We start from the raw sequence: 22,033 nt of genomic DNA, 5'->3' as shown, positions 1-22,033 counted from the left end.
TGACATGGCGTTACGATTTGCGACGCAGCCCAGCATCGTACGATGTGAAAGAAAGAGCAGAACTTTCTTTCGTCGTAAATGTCCCGCTGTGGCGGTCGAAATCGTAGTATGTGACGGCGGTCATACGAGCTCGTAATGCGACTACGTGGGTTGGGCTTCCGCATACCTGTCTCCTGATTGGGCGTGACGTTTTAGCACGCCCATGCTGGTAATACGTCACGCTCGGAGTCGTAGGACTATGGCGGTGTGAAGGGTAGCGTACGATTGCGACGCGTGACGTTCACATCGCAACTACGTCAGAAAAAGCGTTAACATCGTAGAGTGTGACCGCTGGCTACGAGCTCGTACTGCGATGTCGAATATGACGCAAATGCGTCGTAATCGTAGCAGAATCGACCAGTGTGAAGGGGCCCTAATCCTGCAGGGTTGTCTTCCGTGTTTGCTTGCCCTGTGCACAAGAACATGGCTGCCAGTAGATGGTGTCTGTGACTGGGGAGTTAAGGTACCGTCACACTAGGCGATATCGCCAGCAATCCGTGACGTTGCAGCGACCTGGATAGCGATATCGCTGTATTTGACACGCAGCAGCGATCTGGATCCCGCTGTGAAATTGCTGGTCGCTGCTAGAAGGTCTGCACTTTATTTGGTCGCTAGGTCGCCGTGTATCGCCGTGTTTGACAGCAAAAGCAAGGATACCAGCGATATTTTACACTGGTAACCAGGGTAAACATCGGGTTACTAAGCGCAGGGCCGCGCTTAGTAACCCGATGTTTACCCTGGTTACAAGCGTAAAAGTTAAAAAAACAAACAGTACATGCTCACCTGCGCGTCCCCCAGCCTCTGCTTCCTGACACTGACTGAGCGCCGGCCCTAAACTGAAAGTGAAAGCACAGCGGTGACGTCACCGCTCTGCTGTTAGGGCCGGAGCTCAGTCAGTGTCAGGAAGCAGAGGCTGGGGGACGCGCTGGTGAGTATGTAGTGTTTGTTTTTTTAACTTTTACGCTGGTAACCAGGGTAAACATCGGGTTACTAAGCGCGGCCCTGCGCTTAGCAACCCGATGCTTACCCTGGTTACCCGGGGACCTCGGCATCGTTGGTCGCTGGAGAGCGGTCTGTGTGACAGCTCTCCAGCGACCAAACAGCGACGCTGCAGCGATCGGCATCGCTGTCGCTATCGCTGCAGCGTCGCTTAATGTGACGGTACCTTTAGAGAGAGTGAGAAATGTGGTCTCATCTTTCCCCTCCCCCTCTGTGAAGCACTGGCCCTCAAGTCCCACTCAGATGGAAAGATTCCTAAGCAGAAATTTTCCTATATCTTCTCTGTAACGTTTACTGAAAGTCCCCCAGCACAACGAGTGGGGGGTGCATCATCCCCCAGTTTTACAAGTGGGGCTCATTATCCCCCAGTACGACGAGCGAGGATGCATCATCCCCAGTATGATGAGCGGGGGCGCATTATCCAGCAGTACGATAAGGGGGGCCATCAATCCCCAGTATAATGAGCGGGGGTGCATCATCCCCCAGTATGACAAGCGGGGATGCATTATCCACCAGTATGACCAGCGGAGGCACATTATCCAGCAGTGTGACAAGCTGGGGCGCATTATCCACCAGTATGACCAGCGGAGGCACATTATCCAGCAGTGTGACAAGCTGGGGCGCATTATCCACCAGTATGACGAGCGGGGGCGCATTATCCACCAGTATGACGAGCGGGGGCGCATTATCCACCAGCATGACGAGCGGGGGCGCATTATCCACCAGTATGACGAGCGGGGGCGCATTATCCACCAGTATGACGAGCGGGGGCGCATTATCCACCAGTATGACGAGCGGGGGCGCATTATCCACCAGTATGACCAGCGGAGGCACATTATCCAGCAGTGTGACGAGCGGGGGTGCATTATCCACCAGCATGACGAGCGGGGGCGCATTATCCACCAGTATGACGAGCGGGGGCGCATTATCCACCAGTATGACTAGCAGAGGCGCATTATCCAGCAGTGTGACGAGCTGGGGCGCATTATCCACCAGTATGACGAGCGGGGGTGCATTATCCACCAGCATGACGAGCGGGGGCGCATTAACCAATAGTATGACGAGCGGGGGCGCATTATCCACCAGTATGACGAGCAGAGGCGCATTATCCAGCAGTGTGACGAGCTGGGGTGCATCATCCACCAGTATGACGAGCGGGGGTGCATTATCCACCAGCATGACGAGCGGGGGCGCATTAACCAATAGTATGACGAGCGGGGGCGCATTATCCACCAGTATGACGAGCGGGGGCGCATTATCCAGCAGTGTGACAAGCTGGGGTGCATAATCCACCAGTATGACGAGCGGGGGCGCATTATCCACCAGTATGACGAGCGGGGGCGCAGTATCCAGCAGTGTGACGAGCTGGGGTGCATCATCCACCAGTATGACGAGCGGGGGTGCATTATCCACCAGTATGACTAGCAGAGGCGCATTATCCAGCAGTGTGACGAGCTGGGGTGCATAATCCACCAGTATGACTAGCAGAGGCGCATTATCCAGCAGTGTGACGAGCTGGGGTGCATCATCCACCAGTATGACGAGCAGAGGCGCATTATCCAGCAGTGTGACAAGCTGGGGTGCATCATCCACCAGTATGACGAGCAGAGGTGCATTATCCAGCAGTGTGACGAGCTGGGGTGCATCATCCACCAGTATGACGAGCGGGGGCGCATTATCCACCAGTATGACTAGCAGAGGCGCATTATCCAGCAGTGTGACGAGCTGGGGTGCATCATCCACCAGTATGACGAGCGGGGGTGCATTATCCACCAGCATGACGAGCGGGGGCGCATTAACCAATAGTATGACGAGCGGGGGCGCATTATCCACCAGTATGACGAGCGGGGGCGCATTATCCACCAGTATGACGAGCGGGCAGTGCATTATCCACCAGTATGACGAGCAGGGGTGCATTATCCACCAGTATGACAGCGGGGGCGCATTATCCACCAGTATGACGAGGGGGGGGCGCCTCAATCCCCAGTATGACGAGCGGGGGGGTCGCATCAATCCCCAGTATAATGAGCGGGGGTGCATCATCTCCCACTCTCCCATAGAGGTGATGTCACAGCTCACCTACTGCTCTTTCTGCACAACATCTGAAAAGGTCACAAAGCTCCTATAGATGTGTGAGTCCTCTCCAGGTGGCATCTTCATGATACTGCTAAGAGTTGTACTGTTTATTACTCTTACCCTTAGTCTTTTTTGCTCCCCTTAGTCCTCATAACACTCCTTATAACTCTCCTAACTCCTTATAACACTCCTCTCTCCTTACTCCTTATAACTCTCCTAACTCCTTATAACACTCCTCTCTCCTTACTCCTTATAACTCTCTCTTTACAACTCTCTCTTTACAACTCTCTCCGCACTCCTTATAACTCTCTCCGCACTCCTTATAACTCTCTCCGCACTCCTTATAACTCTCTCCGCACTCCTTATAACTCTCTCCGCACTCCTTATAACTCTCTCCGCACTCCTTATAACTCTCTCCGCACTCCTTATAACTCTCTCCGCACTCCTTATAACTCTCTCCGCACTCCTTATAACTCTCTCCGCACTCCTTATAACTCTCTCCGCACTCCTTATAACTCTCTCCGCACTCCTTATAACTCTCTCCGCACTCCTTATAACACTCTCCGCACTCCTTATAACTCTCTCCGCACTCCTTATAGCCCTCGTCTCTCCGCACTCCTTATAGCCCTCGTCTCTCCGCACTCCTTATAGCCCTCGTCTCTCCGCACTCCTTATAGCCCTCGTCTCTCCGCACTCCTTATAGCCCTCGTCTCTCCGCACTCCTTATAGCCCTCGTCTCTCCGCACTCCTTATAGCCCTCGTCTCTCCGCACTCCTTATAGCCCTCGTCTCTCCGCACTCCTTATAGCCCTCGTCTCTCCGCACTCCTTCTCGCTCTCTTTATTACTCTCTTTTCTTCTTATTCTAGAGATATCGGCACAGAAGTACCAGTTCCGCAATCAGCGTTGTTAATTACTAGACCCAAGGTCTATCATTTAGTGATCTCCATTTGGCAATTTGTGATTTTTGAGATATTAACATTTTTATTTTCATCTCGTTGCCTTGGAAACCGTCCACCGCTGCTAGACATCGGAACGTTCTCGCCAGCTCTATCCATTGGGCAGTGTGATGTCTGGTACCTCCTAATCCCCAACACATTTATTGCAGCGCTTACAAGCTAGAAGGCAGCGGAGGTCGGTCTCCTAGGCAACGAGCTGTAAACAAGACAAAAGTGTTAAAGGTGTTATCCAGTTCCAGAGAATCCTCGTCCTCCAACTCTGGATTGTTTGAAACAATATTAATTATTTTCTCACCCTCTACAGGTCCAGTGCTGGAGTATAATGCCGCGTGATGGGTGATGGTGTTATATAGGTGGTGACCTTTGTTATATGGGGGTGACTGTGTTATATGGGGGTGACTGTGTTATATGGGGGTGACTGTGTTATACAGGGGGTGACTGTGTTATACAGGGGGTGACTGTGTTATATGGGGGTGACTGTGTTATGTAGGGGGTGACTGTGTTATACAGGGGGTGACTGTTATATGGGGGTGATGAGTGTTATGTAAGGGGTGACTGTGTTATACAGGGGGTGACTGTGTTATGTAAGGGGTGACTGTGTTATATGGGGGTGACTGTTATATAGTTGATGATGGGTGATATATAGTGCATGATGGGTGTTATATAGGGGTGATGGGTGTTATATAGTGGATGATGGGTGTTATATAGGGGTGATGGGTGTTATATAGTGGATGATGGGTGTTATATAGGGGTGATGGGTGTTATATAGGGGTGATGGGTGTTATATAGGGGTGATGGGTGTTATATAGGGTGATGGGTGCTATATAGGGGTGATGGGTGTTATATAGGGGATGATGGGTGTTATATAGTGGATGATGGGTGTTATATAGGGAATGATGGGTGTTATATAGAGGTGATGGGTGCTATATAGGCGATGATGGGTGCTATATAGGGGTGATGGGTGTTATATAGTGGATGATGGGTGTTATATAGGGGTGATGGGTGTTATATAGTGGATGATGGGTGTTATATAGGGGTGATGGGTGTTATATAGGGGTGATGGGTGTTATATAGGGGTGATGGGTGTTATATAGGGTGATGGGTGCTATATAGGGGTGATGGGTGTTATATAGGGGATGATGGGTGTTATATAGTGGATGATGGGTGTTATATAGGGGTGATGGGTGTTATATAGGGGTGATGGGTGTTATATAGGGTGATGGGTGCTATATAGGGGTGATGGGTGTTATATAGTGGATGATGGGTGTTATATAGTGGATGATGGGTGTTATATAGGGTGATGGGTGCTATATAGGGGTGATGGGTGTTATATAGGGGATGATGGGTGATATATAATGGATGATGGGTGTTATATAGGGGTGATGGGTGTTATATAGTGGATGATGGGTGTTATATAGGGCCTGATGGGTGTTATATAGGGGTGATGCGTGTTATATAGGCTGATGGGTGTTATATAGGGGCTGATGGGTGTTATATAGGGGCTGATGGGTGTTATATAGTGGATGATGGGTGTTATATAGGGGTAATGGGTGCTATATAGTGGATGATGGGTGTTATATAGTGGATGATGGGTGTTATATAGTGGATGATGGGTGTTATATAGTGGATGATGGGTGTTATATAGGCTGATGGGTGTTATATAGGGGTAATGGGTGCTATATAGTGGATGATGGGTGTTATATAGGGGTAATGGGTGCTATATAGTGGATGATGGGTGTTATATAGGGGTGATGGGTGTTATATAGGGTGATGGGTGTTATATAGGGTGATGGGTGTTATATAGGGGTAATGGGTGCTATATAGTGGATGATGGGTGTTATATAGGGGTAATGGGTGCTATATAGTGGATGATGGGTGTTATATAGTGGATGATGGGTGTTATATAGGGGTGATGGGTGTTATATAGGGTGATGGGTGTTATATAGGGTGATGGGTGTTATATAGGGGCTGATGGGTGTTATATAGGGGTAATGGGTGCTATATAGTGGATGATGGGTGTTATATAGGGGTGATGGGTGTTATATAGAGGTGATGGGTGCTATATAGGCGATGATGGGTGCTATATAGGGGTGATGGGTGTTATATAGTGGATGATGGGTGTTATATAGTGGATGATGGGTGTTATATAGGGTGATGGGTGCTATATAGGGGTGATGGGTGTTATATAGGGGTGATGGGTGTTATATAGGGGCTGATGGGTGTTATATAGGGGTAATGGGTGCTATATAATGGATGATGGGTGTTATATAGTGGATGATGGGTGTTATATAGTGGATGATGGGTGTTATATAGGGGTGATGGGTGTTATATAGGGTAATGGGTGTTATATAGGGGCTGATGGGTGTTATATAGGGGCTGATGGGTGCTATATAGGGGTGATGGGTGTTATATAGTGGATGATGGGTGTTATATAGTGGATGATGGGTGTTATATAGGGGTGATGCGTGTTATATAGGGTGATGGGTGCTATATAGGGGTGATGGGTGTTATATAGGGGCTGATGGGTGTTATATAGGGGTAATGGGTGCTATATAGGGGATGATGGGTGTTATATAGGGGCTGATGGGTGTTATATAGGGGTAATGGGTGTTATATAGTGGATGATGGGTGTTATATAGGGGTGATGCGTGTTATATAGGGGTGATGGGTGTTATATAGGGGCTGATGGGTGTTATATAGGGGTGATGGGTGTTATATAGGGGTAATGGGTGTTATATAGGGGTAATGGGTGCTATATAGGGGATGATGGGTGTTATATAGGGGTAATGGGTGCTATATAGGGGCTGATGGGTGTTATATAGTGGATAATGGGTGTTATATAAGGGCTGATGGGTGCTATATAGTGGATGATGGGTGTTATATAGGGGCTGATGGGTGTTATATAGGGGCTGATGGGTGTTATATAGGGGCTGATGGGCGTTATATAGTGGATGATGGGTGTTATATAGGGGCTGATGGGTGCTATATAGGGGATGATGGGTGTTATATAGGGGTAATGGGTGCTATATAGGGGATGATGGGTGCTATATAGGGGATGATGGGTGTTATATACTGAATGATGGGTGTTATATAGTGGATAATGGGTGTTATATAAGGGCTGATGGGTGTTATATAAGGGCTGATGGGTGCTATATAAGGGATGATGGGTGTTATATAGGGGCTGATGGGTGTTATATAGGGGCTGATGGGTGTTATATATTGGATGATGGGTGTTATATAGGGATGATGGGCGTTATATAGGGGATGATGGGCGTTATATAGGGGTGATGGGTGCTATATAGGGGTGATGGGTGCTATATAGGGGATGATGGGTGTTATATAGGGGCTGATGGGTGCTATATAGGGGTGATGGGTGTTATATAGTGGATGATGGGTGTTATATAGTGGATGATGGGTGCTATATAGTGGATGATGGGTGTTATATAGGGGCTGATGGGTGTTATATAGTGGATGATGGGTGCTATATAGTGAATGATGGGTGCTATATAGTGGATGATGGGTGTTATATAGTGGATGATGCGTGCTATATAGTGGATGATGGGTGTTATATAGGGGTGATGGGTGCTATATAGGGGCTGATGGGTGTTATATAGTGGATAATGGGTGCTATATAGGGGGGATGGGTGTTATATAGGGGTAATGGGTGTTATATAGTGGATGATGGGTGTTATATAGTGGATGATGGGTGTTATATAGGGGTGATGGGTGTTATATAGTGGATGATGGGTGTTATATAGGGGTGATGGGTGTTATATAGTGCATGATGGGTGTTATATAGTGGATGATGGGTGTTATATAGTGCATGATGGGTGTTATATAGTGGATGATGGGTGTTATATAGTGCATGATGGGTGTTATATAGTGGATGATGGGTGCTATATAGGGTGATGGGTGCTATATAGGGGTGATGGGTGCTATATAGGGGTGATGGGTGTTATATAGGGGTAATGGGTGCTATATAGGGGATGATGGGTGTTATATAGGGGTAATGGGTGCTATATAGTGGATGATGGGTGTTATATAGGGGCTGATGGGTTCTATATAGTGAATGATGGGTGTTATATAGTGGATGATGCGTGCTATATAGTGGATGATGGGTGTTATATAGGGGTGATGGGTGCTATATAGGGGCTGATGGGTGTTATATAGTGGATAATGGGTGCTATATAGGGGTGATGGGTGTTATATAGGGGTAATGGGTGTTATATAGTGGATGATGGGTGTTATATAGTGGATGATGGGTGTTATATAGTGGATGATGGGTGCTATATAGGGAATGATGGGTGTTTTATAGGGGTAATGGGTGCTATATAGGGGATGATGGGTGTTATATAGTGGATGATGGGTGCTATATAGTGGATGATGGGTATTATATAGGGGTGATGCGTGTTATGTAGGGTGATGGGTGCTATATAGGGGCTGATGGGTGTTATATAGGGGTAATGGGTGTTATATAGTGGATGATGGGTGTTATATAGGGGTGATGCGTGTTATATAGGGGTGATGTGTGTTATATAGGGGCTGATGGGTGTTATATAGGGCTGATGGGTGTTATATAGGGGTAATGGGTGCTATATAGGGGATGATGGGTGTTATATAGGGGTAATGGGTGCTATATAGCGGATGATGGGTGTTATATAGTGAATGATGGGTGTTATATAGTGGATAATGGGTGTTATATAGTGGATGATGGGTGTTATATAGGGGCTGATGGGTGTTATATAGGGGCTGATGGGCGTTATATAGTGGATGATGGGTGTTATATAGGGGTGATGGGTGTTATATAGTGGATGATGGGTGTTATATAGGGGTGATGGGTGTTATATAGTGCATGATGGGTGTTATATAGTGGATGATGGGTGTTATATAGGGGCTGATGGGTGTTATATAGTGCATGATGGGTGTTATATAGTGGATGATGGGTGTTATATAGTGGATGATGGGTGTTATATAGGGGTGATGGGTGTTATATAGTGAATGATGGGTGTTATATAGTGGATGATGCGTGCTATATAGTGGATGATGGGTGTTATATAGGGGTGATGGGTGCTATATAGGGGCTGATGGGTGTTATATAGTGGATAATGGGTGCTATATAGGGGTGATGGGTGTTATATAGGGGTGATGGGTGTTATATAGGGGTAATGGGTGTTATATAGTGGATGATGGGTGTTATATAGTGGATGATGGGTGTTATATAGGGGTGATGGGTGTTATATAGTGGATGATGCGTGTTATATAGGGTAATGGGTGCTATATAGTGGATGATGGGTGTTATATAGGGGTGATGGGTGTTATATAGTGGGTGATGCGTGTTATATAGGGTAATGGGTGCTATATAGGGGATGATGGGTGTTTTATAGGGGTAATGGGTGCTATATAGGGGATGATGGGTGTTATATAGTGGATGATGGGTGCTATATAGTGGATGATGGGTATTATATAGGGGTGATGCGTGTTATGTAGGGTGATGGGTGCTATATAGGGGCTGATGGGTGTTATATAGGGGTAATGGGTGTTATATAGTGGATGATGGGTGTTATATAGGGGTGATGCGTGTTATATAGGGGTGATGCGTGTTATATAGGGGCTGATGGGTGTTATATAGGGCTGATGGGTGTTATATAGGGGTAATGGGTGCTATATAGGGGATGATGGGTGTTATATAGGGGTAATGGGTGCTATATAGCGGATGATGGGTGTTATATAGTGAATGATGGGTGTTATATAGTGGATAATGGGTGTTATATAAGGGCTGATGGGTGCTATATAGTGGATGATGGGTGTTATATAGGGGCTGATGGGCGTTATATAGTGGATGATGGGTGTTATATAGTGGATGATGGGTGTTATATAGTGGATGATGGGTGTTATATAGTGGATGATGGGTGTTATATAGTGGATGATGGGTGTTATATAGTGGATGATGGGTGTTATATAGTGGATGATGGGTGTTATATAGGGGTGATGGGTGTTATATAGTGGATGATGGGTGTTATATAGGGGTGATGGGTGTTATATAGTGCATGATGGGTGTTATATAGTGGATGATGGGTGTTATATAGGGGCTGATGGGTGTTATATAGTGCATGATGGGTGTTATATAGTGGATGATGGGTGTTATATAGTGGATGATGGGTGTTATATAGGGGTGATGGGTGTTATATAGTGGATGATGGGTGTTATATAGGGGTGATGGGTGTTATATAGTGCATGATGGGTGTTATATAGTGGATGATGGGTGTTATATAGGGGCTGATGGGTGTTATATAGTGGATGATGGGTGTTATATAGTGGATGATGGGTGTTATATAGGGGTGATGGGTGTTATATAGTGGATGATGGGTGTTATATAGGGGTGATGCGTGTTATATAGGGTGATGGGTGTTATATAGTGGATGATGGGTGTTATATAGGGGTGATGCGTGTTATATAGGGTGATGGGTGCTATATAGGGGATGATGGGTGTTATATAGGGGTGATGGGTGTTATATAGGGGTAATGGGTGCTATATAGGGGATGATGGGTGTTATATAGGGGTAATGGGTGCTATATAGTGGATGATGGGTGTTATATAGTGGATGATGGGTGCTATATAGTGGATGATGGGTGTTATATAGGGGTGATGCGTGTTATGTAGGGTGATGGGTGCTATATAGGGGCTGATGGGTGTTATATAGGGGTAATGGGTGTTATATAGTGGGTGATGCGTGTTATATAGGGGTGATGCGTGTTATATAGGGGTGATGCGTGTTATATAGGGGCTGATGGGTGTTATATAGGGGTAATGGGTGCTATATAGGGGATGATGGGTGTTATATAGGGGTGATGCGTGTTATATAGGGGTGATGCGTGTTATATAGGGGCTGATGGGTGTTATATAGGGCTGATGGGTGTTATATAGGGGTAATGGGTGCTATATAGGGGATGATGGGTGTTATATAGTGAATGATGGGTGTTATATAGTGGATAATGGGTGTTATATAAGGGCTGATGGGTGCTATATAGTGGATGATGGGTGTTATATAGGGGCTGATGGGCGTTATATAGTGGATGATGGGTGTTATATAGTGGATGATGGGTGTTATATAGTGGATGATGGGTGTTATATAGGGGTGATGGGTGCTATATAGTGGATGATGGGTGTTATATAGGGGTGATGGGTGTTATATAGTGGATGATGGGTGTTATATAGGGGTGATGGGTGTTATATAGTGGATGATGGGTGTTATATAGGGGTGACGGTGCTATGCGCGGTGGGGGCAGGGATCGCTATCTCCCGCCGCTCTAGTGCCTTGTGTCGGTCTTTAGGACCCTGCGCGGATGCTTGTTAGGACACGCCCACTGGCTTCTCTCGCTCATAACTGGTAGTTTATGTAGCCGGGCGGGGTCATAAAGCTACGGGGCGGAGCGAACCAAAGCAGCAGGGGAGGACTGGACGAGCAGATTCAGAGTAGGGGTGGACACTGCGACTTTGGCGGCGGAGGAGGCCTGTGTGATAGCGGCGGCCCTAGAGGCCTCTCCCGGGACACGGAGCGGAGATCGACCGGTGCGTGAGGCCACGGCATGGAAGTGTGTGGAGGACGGGGGCAGTAGTGTCCGGTGTGTGTGGAGGACGGGGGCAGTAGTGTCCGGTGTGTGTGTGGAGGACGGGGGCAGTAGTGTCCGGTGTGTGTGGAGGATGGGGGCAGTAGTGTCCGGTGTGTGTGTGGAGGATGGGGGCAGTAGTGTCCTGTGTGTGTGTGGAGGATGGGGGCAGTAGTGTCCTGTGTGTGTGGAGGATGGGGGCAGTAGTGTCCGGTGTGTGTGGAGGATGGGGGCAGTAGTGTCCGGTGTGTGTGGAGGATGGGGGCAGTAGTGTTCGGTGTGTGTGGAGGATGGGGGCAGTAGTGTCCTGTGTGTGTGTGTGGAGGATGGGGGCAGTAGTGTCCTGTGTGTGTGGAGGATGGGGGCAGTAGTGTCCGGTGTGTGTGGAGGATGGGGGCAGTAGTGTCCTGTGTGTGTGTGGAGGATGGGGGCAGTAGTGTCCTGTGTGTGTGTGGAGGATGGGGGCAGTAGTGTCCGGTGTGTGTGGAGGATGGGGGCAGTAGTGTCCTGTGTGTGTGTGGAGGATGGGGGCAGTAGTGTCCTGTGTGTGTGTGGAGGATGGGGGCAGTAGTGTCCTGTGTGTGTGTGGAGGATGGGGGCAGTAGTGTCCAGTGTGTGTGGAGGATGGGGGCAGTAGTGTCCGGTGTGTGTGGAGGATGGGGGCAGTAGTGTTCGGTGTGTGTGTGTGGAGGATGGGGGCAGTAGTGTCCTGTGTGTGTGGAGGATGGGGGCAGTAGTGTCCGGTGTGTGTGTGTGGAGGATGGGGGCAGTAGTGTCCTGTGTGTGTGTGGAGGACGGGGGCAGTAGTGTCCGGTGTGTGTGTGTGGAGGATGGGGGCAGTAGTGTCCTGTGTGTGTGTGGAGGATGGGGGCAGTAGTGTCCTGTGTGTGTGTGGAGGATGGGGGCAGTAGTGTCCGGTGTGTGTGGAGGATGGGGGCAGTAGTGTCCGGTGTGTGTGTGTGTGGAGGATGGGGGCAGTAGTGTCCGGTGTGTGTGTGTGTGGAGGATGGGGGCAGTAGTGTCCGGTGTGTGTGTTGAGGACGGGGGCAGTAGTGTCCGGTGTGTGTGTGGAGGATGGGGGCAGTAGTGTGCGGTGTGTGTGGAGGATGGGGGCAGTAGTGTCCGGTGTGTGTGGAGGATGGGGGCAGTAGTGTCCGGTGTGTGTGGAGGATGGGGGCAGTAGTGTCCGGTGTGTGTGTGTGGAGGATGGGGGCAGTAGTGTCCGGTGTGTGTGGAGGATGGGGGCAGTAGTGTCCGGTGTGTGTGTGGAGGATGGGGGCAGTAGTGTCCGGTGTGTGTGGAGGATGGGGGCAGTAGTGTCCTGTGTGTGTGGAGGATGGGGGCAGTAGTGTCCGGTGTGTGTGTGGAGGATGGGGGCAGTAGTGTCCGGTGTGTGTGGAGGATGGGGGCAGTAGTGTCCTGTGTGTGTGTGGAGGATGGGGGCAGTAGTGTCCGGTGTGTGTGTGGAGGATGGGGGCAGTAGTGTCCGGTGTGTGTGTGGAGGATGGGGGCAGTAGTGTCCGGTGTGTGTGTGGAGGATGGGGGCAGTAGTGTCCGGTGTGTGTGTGGAGGATGGGGGCAGTAGTGTCCGGTGTGTGTGTGGAGGATGGGGGCAGTAGTGTCCGGTGTGTGTGTGGAGGATGGGGGCAGTAGTGTCCTGTGTGTGTGTGTGGAGGATGGGGGCAGTAGTGTCCTGTGTGTGTGTGTGTGTGTGTGTGGAGGATGGGGGCAGTAGTGTCCGGTGTGTGTGGAGGATGGGGGCAGTAGTGTCCGGTGTGTGTGTGTGGAGGATGGGGGCAGTAGTGTCCGGTGTGTGTGGAGGATGGGGGCAGTAGTGTCCGGTGTGTGTGTGGAGGATGGGGGCAGTAGTGTCCGGTGTGTGTGGAGGATGGGGGCAGTAGTGTCCTGTGTGTGTGGAGGATGGGGGCAGTAGTGTCCGGTGTGTGTGTGGAGGATGGGGGCAGTAGTGTCCGGTGTGTGTGGAGGATGGGGGCAGTAGTGTCCTGTGTGTGTGTGGAGGATGGGGGCAGTAGTGTCCGGTGTGTGTGTGGAGGATGGGGGCAGTAGTGTCCGGTGTGTGTGTGGAGGATGGGGGCAGTAGTGTCCGGTGTGTGTGTGGAGGATGGGGGCAGTAGTGTCCGGTGTGTGTGTGGAGGATGGGGGCAGTAGTGTCCGGTGTGTGTGTGGAGGATGGGGGCAGTAGTGTCCTGTGTGTGTGTGTGGAGGATGGGGGCAGTAGTGTCCTGTGTGTGTGTGGAGGATGGGGGCAGTAGTGTCCTGTGTGTGTGTGGAGGATGGGGGCAGTAGTGTCCGGTGTGTGTGGAGGATGGGGGCAGTAGTGTCCTGTGTGTGTGTGTGGAGGATGGGGGCAGTAGTGTCCTGTGTGTGTGTGGAGGATGGGGGCAGTAGTGTCCTGTGTGTGTGTGGAGGATGGGGGCAGTAGTGTCCGGTGTGTGTGGAGGATGGGGGCAGTAGTGTCCGGTGTGTGTGGAGGATGGGGGCAGTAGTGTCCGGTGTGTGTGTGGAGGATGGGGGCAGTAGTGTCCGGTGTGTGTGTGGAGGATGGGGGCAGTAGTGTCCTGTGTGTGTGTGTGGAGGATGGGGGCAGTAGTGTCCAGTGTGTGTGTGGAGGATGGGGGCAGTAGTGCCTGGTGTGTTTTCAGGGCTGTAGAGGACTCTCCTTGTGAATAGAATATACTTGTTACGCCCCGCCTCCTTGTCTCTCCCCTGTGTATCGAATATACGGGTTATGCCCCGCCTCCTGGACCCTCCTCTGTGAATAGAATATACGGGTTATGCCCCACCTCCTGGACTCTCCCTTGTGCAGAATGTTACGCCCCTCCTCCTGGACTCTCCCTTGTGTATAGAATATACGTGTTATGCTTCGCCTCCTGGACTCTCCCTTGTGTAGAATGTTACGCCCCGCCTCCTGGACCCTCCTCTGTGAATAGAATATATGGGTTACGCCCCTCCTCCTGGACTCTCCCTTGTGTATAGAATATACGTGTTATGCTTCGCCTCCTGGACTCTCCCTTGTGTAGAATGTTACGCCCCGCCTCCTGGACCCTCCTCTGTGAATAGAATATATGGGTTACGCCCCGCCTCCTGGACCCTCCTCTTTGACTAGAATATGCGGGTTATGCCCCACCTGCTGGACTCTCCCTTGTGTAGAATGTTACGCCCCGCCTCCTGGACCCTCCTCTGTGAATAGAATATATGGGTTACGCCCCGCCTCCTGGACCCTCCTCTTTGACTAGAATATGCGGGTTATGCCCCACCTGCTGGACTCTCCCTTGTGTAGAATGTTACGCCCTGCCTCCTGGACTCTTCCCTGTGAATAGAATATATGGGTTACGCCCTGCCTCCTGGACACTCCCTTGTGCAGAATGTTACGCCCCGCCTCCTGGACTCTTCCCTGTGAATAGAATATATGGGACACTCCCTTGTGCAGAATGTTACGCCCCGCCTCCTGGACTCTTCCCTGTGAATAGAATATATGGGTTACGCCCTGCCTCCTGGACACTCCCTTGTGCAGAATGTTACGCCCCGCCTCCTGGACTCTTCCCTGTGAATAGAATATATGGGACACTCCCTTGTGCAGAATGTTACGCCCCGCCTCCTGGACTCTCCCCCGTGTAGAATGTGTTACGCCCCTCCTCCTTGACTTGTGTGGGTGGGCTCAGCAGCAGTGGGATGACATTGTTCCCCTCGTGGGGGTCTTGAAGGATGGGCAGTGTTGTATACTGGGCGCCCTATAGATGGCTGCGCCCTGTGTGATCCCTCCGGCCAGCGCTGGGGATCCTCAGATCTCTGCGGTCACTGTGGAGTTTGGTGCAGTGGTCTCTGCTGCTCATACATTGTCCCAGCACCTCAGCTGTGTGATGCTCTGTGGGGGTATGGCCGCCACCTGACTCGTCTCCGCAGCTCTGGCTGTGACTGGAGGAGTCCTGGTAACCTAATGCCGCCGTGGGTATAAATACTGTCCGGCCGCGGCTATTCCTGGCACTGCCGCCCCCTCGTCTCCTGCGGGTTGGCTCCGCGGCCCCCCGTGCTCTGACCGCTGACGAGATGCCTCAGAGTCTCTGCGCTGCTGATCTCCAGTATTGGTGCGGGACGTCTGACGAGAGCCCTGTGATGTCTGGTAATGGGGACCCCAGAATTTACACCTGGGAACGGAGGACAGCGGTGGGGGGCTCCATGTTCTGTGGGGCTGTGCTCCTGTTCTGTGCCTGCAGTGTAAAGCATGGTGGACTTGACCACATCTTAATTTTTGTTTCCTCAGATGTCGGCAATGAGGGGCCATAGTGTCCAGTGAGACCCCCATATCCTGCCGGACACAAGAGGATGATGACCGAGATGAATGCCCCCCGGACCCTCCTGGTGCTTGTCTTGGCCTCCTCGGCGTGGGCGGTCTGGCCAAATGATGCTGTGGGACAGGACCGCGACTGGGACCCTCAGCTCGAGGCCTCCATGCATTCCCTCTTCCCAGATGTTAAAGAGACCGTGACGCCAATGAGTGGAATCCCTGACAGCTCCACTCTGGTGGGCCGAGCGTTCAGGATAACCGTGCCCACCCATCTGCTGCCCGCCGGGGAAGAGTCCATCCAGGTGAGAGATGTGGGGGCAGAAACAATCGATCCATCAACAGCCCACCCACCGCAGTGGTGTGCTCCAGGACAGACCTTATGGTGGGCACGGCCCGGTACTGACCGCTGGGGAGGGGGAGCCGGAGGGCACGGCCCGGTACTGACCGCTGGGGAGGGGGAGCCAGAGGGCACGGCCCGGTACTGACCGCTGGGGAGGGGGAGCCGGAGGGCACGGCCCGGTACTGACCGCTGGGGAGGGGGAGCCGGAGGGCACGGCCCGGTACTGACCGCTGGGGAGGGGGAGCCGGAGGGCACGGCCCGGTACTGACCGCTGGGGAGGGGGAGCCGGAGGGCACGGCCCGGTACTGACCGCTGGGGAGGGGGAGCCGGAAGGCACGGCCCGGTACTGACCGCTGGGGAGGGGGAGTCGGAGGGCACGGCCCGGTACTGACCGCTGGGGAGGGGGAGTCGGAGGGCACGGCCCGGTACTGACCGCTGGGGAGGGGGAGTCGGAGGGCACGGCCCGGTACTGACCGCTGGGGAGGGGGAGTCGGAGGGCACGGCCCGGTACTGACCGCTGGGAAGGGGGAGTCGGAGGGCACGGCCCGGTACTGACCGCTGGGGAGGGGGAGCCGGAGGGCACGGCCCGGTACTGACCGCTGGGGAGGGGGAGCCGGAAGGCACGGCCCGGTACTGACCGCTGGGGAGGGGGAGCCGGAAGGCACGGCCCGGTACTGACCGCTGGGGAGGGGGAGCCGGAAGGCACGGCCCGGTACTGACCGCTGGGGAGGGGGAGTCGGAGGGCACGGCCCGGTACTGACCGCTGGGGAGGGGGAGCCGGAGGGCACGGCCCGGTACTGACCGCTGGGGAGGGGGAGCCGGAGGGCACGGCCCGGTACTGACCGCTGGGGAGGGGGAGCCGGAGGGCACGGCCCGGTACTGACCGCTGGGGAGGGGGAGCCGGAGGGCACGGCCCGGTACTGACCGCTGGGGAGGGGGAGCCGGAGGGCACGGCCCGGTACTGACCGCTGGGGAGGGGGAGCCGGAGGGCATGGCCCGGTACACACCGCTGGGGGGGGGAGCCGGAGGGCACGGCCCGGTACTGACCGCTGGGGAGGGGGAGCCGGAGGGCATGGCCCGGTACTCACCGCTGGGGAGGGGGAGCCGGAGGGCATGGCCCGGTACACACCGCTGGGGAGGGGGAGCCGGAGGGCATGGCCCGGTACTCACCGCTGGGGAGGGGGAGCCGGAAGGCACGGCCCGGTACTCACCGCTGGAGAGGGGGAGCTGGAGGGCACGGCCCGGTACTCACCGCTGGGGAGGGGGAGCCGGAGGGCACGGCCCGGTACTCACCGCTGGGGAGGGGGAGCCGGAGGGCACGGCCCGGTACTGACCGCTGGGGAGGGGGAGCCGGAGGGCATGGCCCGGCACACACCGCTGGGGAGGGGGAGCCGGAGGGCACGGCCCGGTACTCACCGCTGGGGAGGGGGAGCCGGAGGGCATGGCCCGGTACACCAGTTGGGGGCGAGTGGGAGACGGCAGTGGATACCGTACACCAGTGGGGGGAGACGGCAGTGGATACCGTACACCAGTGGGGGGAGACGGCAGTGGATACCGTACACCAGTGGGGGGAGACGGCAGTGGATACCGTACACCAGTGGGGGGAGACGGCAGTGGATACCGTACACCAGTGGGGGGAGACGGCAGTGGATACCGTACACCAGTGGGGGGAGACGGCAGTGGATACCGTACACCAGTGGGGCCTGCAGCTGCTCCCGCTCTGTAAACCTGTAATGATCAGTCTTGTGTCCTGGAATGTGGAGGATTTCACAGGGAGCAGATTATGGCGGCTGCTCCCCTCCCCCAGTAAAGGTCATGGACGTTGCAGGGAGCTGCGTACTGGTGCTGGAATGTGGAAGCGGGCATGCTGCGTCTCCTCCCGACCACCTGAGAGCGCGAGGCCTCGGGGCGTCCTGTTCGGGGCGTCCTGTGCTTATCGGTGACACTGTCTGGGTGTGGACGCACCAGTGACCTGCCGGATGGGGAGTATTAGCGCCCTCTATTGGTACCACTGGAAATCCGCACCTCGGGGGAGATGAAGACCATTTCATGTCCTTGAGGGTCACCCTCCTCTATATTTCATTAACGTGGTGGGTATCTGGACAGAACGCGGAGGACCGTGGCCGGGTCTTACGGATGTCGCCTCATATGCGCCTCTCCTGATGGGGTGCCCATGGATCATGTGACCCCCAAACCATTAAGAACAGAAAAGAGAATAAGAAATAAAAATGGTGACAATCGTAAGAATCCTGCCATGTCCCAGCGTACCTGAGGGTATCTGACGGCCTCCACCCTGTCCCAGCATCCCTGAGCGTGTCTGATGGCCTCTGCCCCGTCCTCTGTGCACCACCTGAGCGTGTCTGATGGCCTCCGCCCCGTCCTCTGTGCACCACCTGAGCGTGTCTGATGGCCTCTGCCCCGTCCTCTGTGCACCACCTGAGCGTGTCTGATGGCCTCTGCCCCGTCCTCTGTGCACCACCTGAGCGTGTCTGATGGCCTCTGCCCCGTCCTCTGTGCACCACCTGAGCGTGTCTGATGGCCTCCGCCCCGTCCTCTGTGCACCACCTGAGCGTGTCTGATGGCCTCCGCCCCGTCCTCTGTGCACCACCTGAGCGTGTCTGATGGCCTCCGCCCCGTCCTCTGGACACCTGAGCGTGTCTGGCCTCCGCCCCGTCCTCTGTGCACCACCTGAGCGTGTCTGATGTCCTCCGCCCCGTCCTCTGTGCACCTGAGCGTGTCTGATGGCCTCCGCCCGTCCTCTGGACACCTGAGCGTGTCTGATGGCTTCCACCCCGTCCTCTGGACACCTGAGCGTGTCTGATGGCCTCCGCCCCGTCCTCTGTGCACCACCTGAGCGTGTCTGATGGCCTCCGCCCCGTCCTCTGTGCACCACCTGAGCGTGTCTGATGGCCTCCGCCCCGTCCTCTGTGCACCACCTGAGCGTGTCTGATGGCCTCCGCCCCGTCCCCTGTGCACCACCTGAGCGTGTCTGATGGCCTCCGCCCCGTCCTCTGTGCACCACCTGAGCGTGTCTGATGGCCTCCGCCCCGTCCTCTGTGCACCACCTGAGCGTGTCTGATGGCCTCCGCCCCGTCCTCTGTGCACCACCTGAGCGTGTCTGATGGCCTCCGCCCCGTCCTCTGTGCACCACCTGAGCGTTTGACGGCCTCCGCCCCGTCCTCTGCACCTGAGCGTGTCTGATGGCCTCCGCCCCATCCTCTGTGCACCACCTGAGCGTGTCTGATGGCCTCCGCCCCATCCTCTGTGCACCACCTGAGCGTCTGATGGCCTCCGCCCCATCCTCTATGCACCACCTGAGCGTGTCTGATGGCCTCCGCCCCGTCCTCTGCACCTGAGCGTGTCTGATGGCCTCCGTCCCGTCCTCTGCACCTGAGCGTGTCTGATGGCCTCCGCCCCGTCCTCTGTGCACCACCTGAGCGTGTCTGATGGCCTCCGCCCCATCCTCTGTGCACCACCTGAGCGTCTGATGGCCTCCGCCCCATCCTCTATGCACCACCTGAGCGTGTCTGATGGCCTCCGCCCCGTCCTCTGCACCTGAGCGTGTCTGATGGCCTCCGTCCCGTCCTCTGCACCTGAGCGTGTCTGATGGCCTCCGCCCCGTCCTCTGTGCACCACCTGAGCATGTCTGATGGCCTCCGCCCTGTCCTCTGCACCACCTGAGCGTGTCTGATGGCCTCCGCCCCGTCCTCTGGACACCTGAGCGTGTCTGGCCTCCGCCCCGTCCTCTGTGCACCACCTGAGCGTGTCTGATGTCCTCCGCCCCGTCCTCTGTGCACCTGAGCGTGTCTGATGGCCTCCGCCCGTCCTCTGGACACCTGAGCGTGTCTGATGGCTTCCACCCCGTCCTCTGGACACCTGAGCGTGTCTGATGGCCTCCGCCCCGTCCTCTGTTCACCACCTGAGCGTGTCTGATGGCCTCCGCCCCGTCCTCTGTTCACCACCTGAGCGTGTCTGATGGCCTCCGCCCCGTCCTCTGTGCACCACCTGAGCGTGTCTGATGGCCTCCGCCCCGTCCTCTGTGCACCACCTGAGCGTGTCTGATGGCTTCCGCCCCGTCCTCTGGACATTTGAGCCTTCACCTGTAATGATCGCTCTCAGATTTTCCCAGAAATAACGAACGGCCGATATAAAAGCACCACAGGGACCAGAAATGCCACAGACCACGTAACCAGTCCTACAGGGCATACAATGTCCGACCTCGAGAGACCCCCGACCGGCTGTCTGTAAGCTGCAGTCCCCCATATGAGGGCACTGGGACCCCCAGAGGTGCGCTGGTATTTTGTGGGTGACGTGTGTATCGTCTGCTCCAGTACGGGGAGGGTTTGTTGTCTTCATGAATTGAACTCTTCACATGTGCTTTTCCCCAGATTTTTTTTTTGGGGGACAGGGTAGATTTTCTAGACTTTCAGATTGGAGTAAAGGAAGGATTCCTGGTCACAGAAACCTCCAAAATCTCAATGCCACTAGTTCTGATAGTGCTCATCCTCCATACACAAAGATCCCTCCCGTACAGGCTCCTGTGTGTGTGTATAGGATCCCTCCCGTACAGGCTCCTGTGTGTGTGTATAGGATCCCTCCCGTACAGGCTCCTGTGTGTGTGTATAGGATCCCTCCCGTACAGGCTCCTGTGTGTGTATAGGATCCCTCCCGTACAGGCTCCTGTGTGTGTATAGGATCCCTCCCGTATAGGTTCTGTGTGTGTGTATAGGATCCCTCCCGTACAGGCTCCTGTGTGTGTATAGGATCCCTCCCGTACAGGCTCCTGTGTGTGTATAGGATCCCACCCGTACAGGCTCCTGTGTGTGTATAGGATCCCTCCCGTACAGGCTCCTGTGTGTGTGTAGGATCCCTCCCGTATAGGTTCTGTGTGTGTATAGGATCCCTCCCGTATAGGTTCTGTGTGTGTGTATAGGATCCCTCCCGTACAGGCTCCTGTGTGTGTATAGGATCCCTCCCGTACAGGCTCCTGTGTGTGTGTAGGATCCCTCCCGTATAGGTTCTGTGTGTGTATAGGATCCCTCCCGTATAGGTTCTGTGTGTGTGTATAGGATCCCTCCCATACAGGCTCCTGTGTGTGTATAGGATCCCTCCCGTACAGGCTCCTGTGTGTGTATAGGATCCCTCCCGTACAGGCTCCTGTGTGTATGTATAGGATCCCTCCCGTACAGGCTCCTGTGTGTGTGTATAGGATCCCTCCCGTACAGGCTCCTGTGTGTGTATAGGATCCCTCCCGTACAGGCTCCTGTGTGTATATAGGATCCCTCCCGTACAGGCTCCTGTGTGTGTGTATAGGATCCCTCCCGTACAGGCTCCTGTGTGTGTGTATAGGATCCCTCCCGTACAGGCTCCTGTGTGTGTATAGGATCCCTCCCGTACAGGCTCCTGTGTGTGTATAGGATCCCTCCCGTACAGGCTCCTGTGTGTGTATAAGATCCCTCCCGTACAGGCTCCGGTGTGTGTGTAGGATCCCTCCCGTACAGGCTCCTGTGTGTGTATAGGATCCCTCCCGTACAGGCTCCTGTGTGTGTGTATAGGATCCCTCCCGTACAGGCTCCTGTGTGTGTGTGTGTGTGTGTGTATAGGATCCCTCCCGTACAGGCTCCTGTGTGTGTATAGGATCCCTCCCGTACAGGCTCCTGTGTGTGTATAGGATCCCTCCCGTACAGGCTCCTGTGTGTGTATAGGAT

The 22,033-nt window shown here is 54.0% G+C and overlaps 1 protein-coding gene across 4 annotated transcripts in view; it reads left to right on the top strand.

Annotated features, from left to right (window-relative positions):
- The window catches only part of DAG1 (dystroglycan 1), a 39,651-nt gene that overhangs the window by 5,720 nt on the left and 11,898 nt on the right, over positions 1–22,033 (top strand). For 2 of the 4 annotated variants that reach the window (XR_013218518.1, XM_077277240.1), the window contains exons 1-2: positions 11,489–11,641; positions 15,962–16,287. Coding sequence is in view for 3 of the 4 variants with exons in the window: in XM_077277240.1 (XP_077133355.1) it covers positions 16,024–16,287 (264 nt within the window). In the remaining variant the exon portion in view is untranslated. Of the gene's footprint in view, positions 1–11,488; positions 11,642–15,691; positions 15,821–15,961; positions 16,288–22,033 lie in introns of those variants that run through there. The other 2 variants (XM_077277242.1, XM_077277241.1) reach the window with 2 other exon arrangements.

The sequence above is a fragment of the Ranitomeya variabilis genome, chromosome 8 (genome assembly GCF_051348905.1).
Source record: "Ranitomeya variabilis isolate aRanVar5 chromosome 8, aRanVar5.hap1, whole genome shotgun sequence".
Taxonomy (NCBI): domain Eukaryota; kingdom Metazoa; phylum Chordata; class Amphibia; order Anura; family Dendrobatidae; genus Ranitomeya; species Ranitomeya variabilis.
The sequence above is the reverse complement of the archived record's forward strand: the minus strand, read 5'-3'. Positions and strand labels throughout refer to the sequence as shown.